At 41.3% G+C, this 3057-nt stretch overlaps 1 protein-coding gene across 1 annotated transcript; it reads left to right on the top strand.

The window, feature by feature from the left end:
- Positions 1 to 242: 242 nt before the first annotated feature.
- LOC108846334 (pentatricopeptide repeat-containing protein At4g08210) lies at positions 243 to 2546 on the top strand. The gene has a single exon (XM_018619558.2). The coding sequence runs from the start codon at positions 363 to 365 to the stop codon at positions 2424 to 2426; it is 2064 nt and encodes a 687-aa protein (XP_018475060.1). The 5' UTR covers positions 243 to 362; the 3' UTR covers positions 2427 to 2546.
- The last annotated feature ends 511 nt before the right edge of the window (positions 2547 to 3057 follow it).

The raw sequence follows: 3057 nt of genomic DNA, 5'->3' as shown, positions 1-3057 counted from the left end.
ACAAAGAAAAATGTGTCTCAAGTGCTATGTATCTTGTAATATAATTGTAATGTGAGAAATTATCTCTATGTATACAAAATTCAACTTAAAATGGCTATCCAAAGAAATTTCTCTAGAATTTAGTTTCCTAATAATTTATAACAATTGTAACATTACACTGACATATATATTTGTCTACCTTCCAGGGTGGAAAGCATGTCGTTTTAGTTTTCCCAAATGAACTACCTTCCGTTTACGTTAAAGCCTGATGTTGCTGCTATGTTTTGTCCCAGTCTTGCAACTTCTGTTTACCGGCTGTTAGCACTTGGCCACTTCCTATAAGCTTTGTCTTAGTTTAATACTCTCATGGAATTTGCAACAAAATGGCTATGGACTTGAAGCTTATAGCAGCAGGGTTACGCCACTGCGGAAAGTTGCAAGCTTTTAAGCGTGGGGAATCAATGCAAGCTCAGCTAATTAAACAAGGGATCTCCAATAACGTATTCCTAGCAAACAACCTGATCTCCATGTATCTCGACTTTAGGTCGTTGGTTGATGCACATAAAGTGTTCGACGAAATGACTGAGAGAAACATCGTCACTTGGACAACGATGGTCTCTGGGTACACAAGCGATGGGAAACCAAACAAGGCTGTTGAGTTATACAGAAGCATGTTGTTAGATTCGGAAACAGAAGCGCCTAACGAGTTTTTGTTTTCTGCGGTTTTGAAAGCTTGTGGGTTAGTGGGTGATCTTCAGCTTGGTCGTTTGATTCACGAAAGAATCGGTAAAGAGAATATGAAAGGTGATGTTGTTTTAATGAATGCTGTTTTAGATATGTATGTTAAGAACAGGAGAGTTAGTGAAGCTAATAAAGCCTTTTCTGAGATTTCACAGCCTAATTTAACTTCATGGAACACTCTCATTTCTGGTTACTGTAAAGAAGGTTTGGTTGATGAAGCGGTTGGTTTGTTCCATCGGATTCGTCAGCCAAATGCTGTGTCTTGGAACTGTTTAATCTCCGGGTTTGTGGATAAAGGTAGTCCTCGTGCATTGGAGTTTCTGATTATGATGCATAGAGAAGGACTCAAGCTAGATGGTTTTGCTTTACCGTGTGGTCTCAAAGCTTGCAGCTTTGGTGGCTTATTAACAATGGGGAAACAGCTGCATTGCTGTGTCTTAAAGTCGGGTTTGGAGTCAAGCTCCTTCGCGCTCTCTGCTCTTATCGATATGTACTCCAACTGTTGCTCTCTAAGAGATGCAGCAGCTCTATTTCGTCAGGCAAATCTTCATCGTAGTGTCGCTGTTTGGAACTCTATGCTCTCTGGATTTTTGATTAACGACGATAACGAAGCGGCGTTGGTGCTGCTTTTGAGGATGTATCAATCAGGGTTGAGTTTTGATTCCTACACTTTAAGTGGTGCGTTAAAGATATGCATCAACGTAATCAGCTTGAGACTGGGGCGTCAGGTACATGGTTTAGTTGTCATCAGTGGTCAGGAGTTGGATTACATAGTAGGAAGCATTCTTGTTGATCTACACGCAAACGTTGGGAGTGTACAAGATGCGCATAAGCTGTTTCATAGGCTTCCAAATAAAGATATGATTGCTTTCTCTGGCCTGATAAGAGGCTGTGTGAAAGCAGGTTTCTATTCTTTAGCATTTGATCTGTTTCGAGAATTAATCAAACTGGGACTCGATGCTGACCAGTTCATCATCTCGAGTATTCTCAAAGCGTGTTCAAGTTTAGCGTCTCTTGGATGCGGCAAGCAGATTCATGGGCTGTGTGTAAAGAAAGGTTATGAATCAGAACCTGTGACCGTGACAGGACTGATAGACATGTATGTGAAAAGTGGTGATATAGACAATGGTGTTGTGTTGTTTGATGGGATGATGGAAAGAGATGTCGTGTCTTGGACAGGGATAATTGTTGGATGTGGACAAAACGGACGAGCTAAAGACGCGATTCAGTATTTCCGCGAGATGATTGATTCTGGAGTTGGACCAAATGAGGTAACTTTTTACGGGGTTCTCTCAGCTTGTCGACATTCTGGACTGCTTGAAGAAGCAAGATTCATACTCGAATCGATGAAATCTGAGTATGGTCTTGAACCGTGCCTAGAGCATTATTATTGCCTAGTTGATCTTCTTGGTCAAGCAGGGAGGTTCCAAGAGGCAGAGGAGATCATAAACGAAATGCCCTTTGAGCCGGATAAAACTATATGGATGTCTCTGCTCACTGCTTGTGGAACTCACAAGAATGCTGAACTGGTCACTGTAATAGCTGAGAAATTGCTCAATATCTTTTCAGAAGATCCATCGGTTTATACATGTATTTCGAACGTTTATGCAACTATGGGAATGTGGGATCGGTTAAGTGAAGTGAGAGAAGCTGCCAAGACGTTAGGGACAAAAGAATCTGGCTTCAGCTGGATCGATATTGCCTGAAGCGAAGTGTGAATTGATGTTTTATTTAATATTCTAAGGCAGCATCATCTTATTCTTACGTACATGTATGTGTTTTGGACAAGGTAATGATAACTGAAATGGCGTTACTGCTTGGGGAAATGGGCTTTTAATTCCCTTTGATCAAAAAAAAAAAATTCCCTGAGTATTTGTAATCTGTTATAAACCACTTGGTGGTCGATCCATATCCGGTTAGACCGGACCAGGCGCAGGAGTAGATGCTGGATGGCTACTACAAACCTTTCCATATTCATTATGACGGTCTATTTGTATTTGTGTATATAGAACCGTTTGGGTTAATAAATAAAGTATCCCTTTCATAAATCTCTAGTTTTCACAACACGTTATCAGCACGAGTTGCTCCCTAAACCCTAGAAGCTAGCTGACGGCCACAATAACCATAATTCCGCCGCAACTTCAAACCCTTCGTTCTCTACAACCGTAAGGATCCAGACGACGAGTAATATATCAAATTGAAGCCCTCGACGAGACGAATCCAACGCCGCAAACTTCACATCGATCTGATCTCCGACGCGCCCTCACGCTCCATTTCAATACGCACCGCCAATTGCTCAAAAACCCTAATTCTGGCGCAATTTCAAATCGATCTTTA

Source organism: Raphanus sativus, chromosome 3, assembly GCF_000801105.2.
Source record: "Raphanus sativus cultivar WK10039 chromosome 3, ASM80110v3, whole genome shotgun sequence".
In the NCBI taxonomy this organism is placed as follows: domain Eukaryota; kingdom Viridiplantae; phylum Streptophyta; class Magnoliopsida; order Brassicales; family Brassicaceae; genus Raphanus; species Raphanus sativus.
This window is presented reverse-complemented; position numbering and strand designations above follow the sequence as displayed.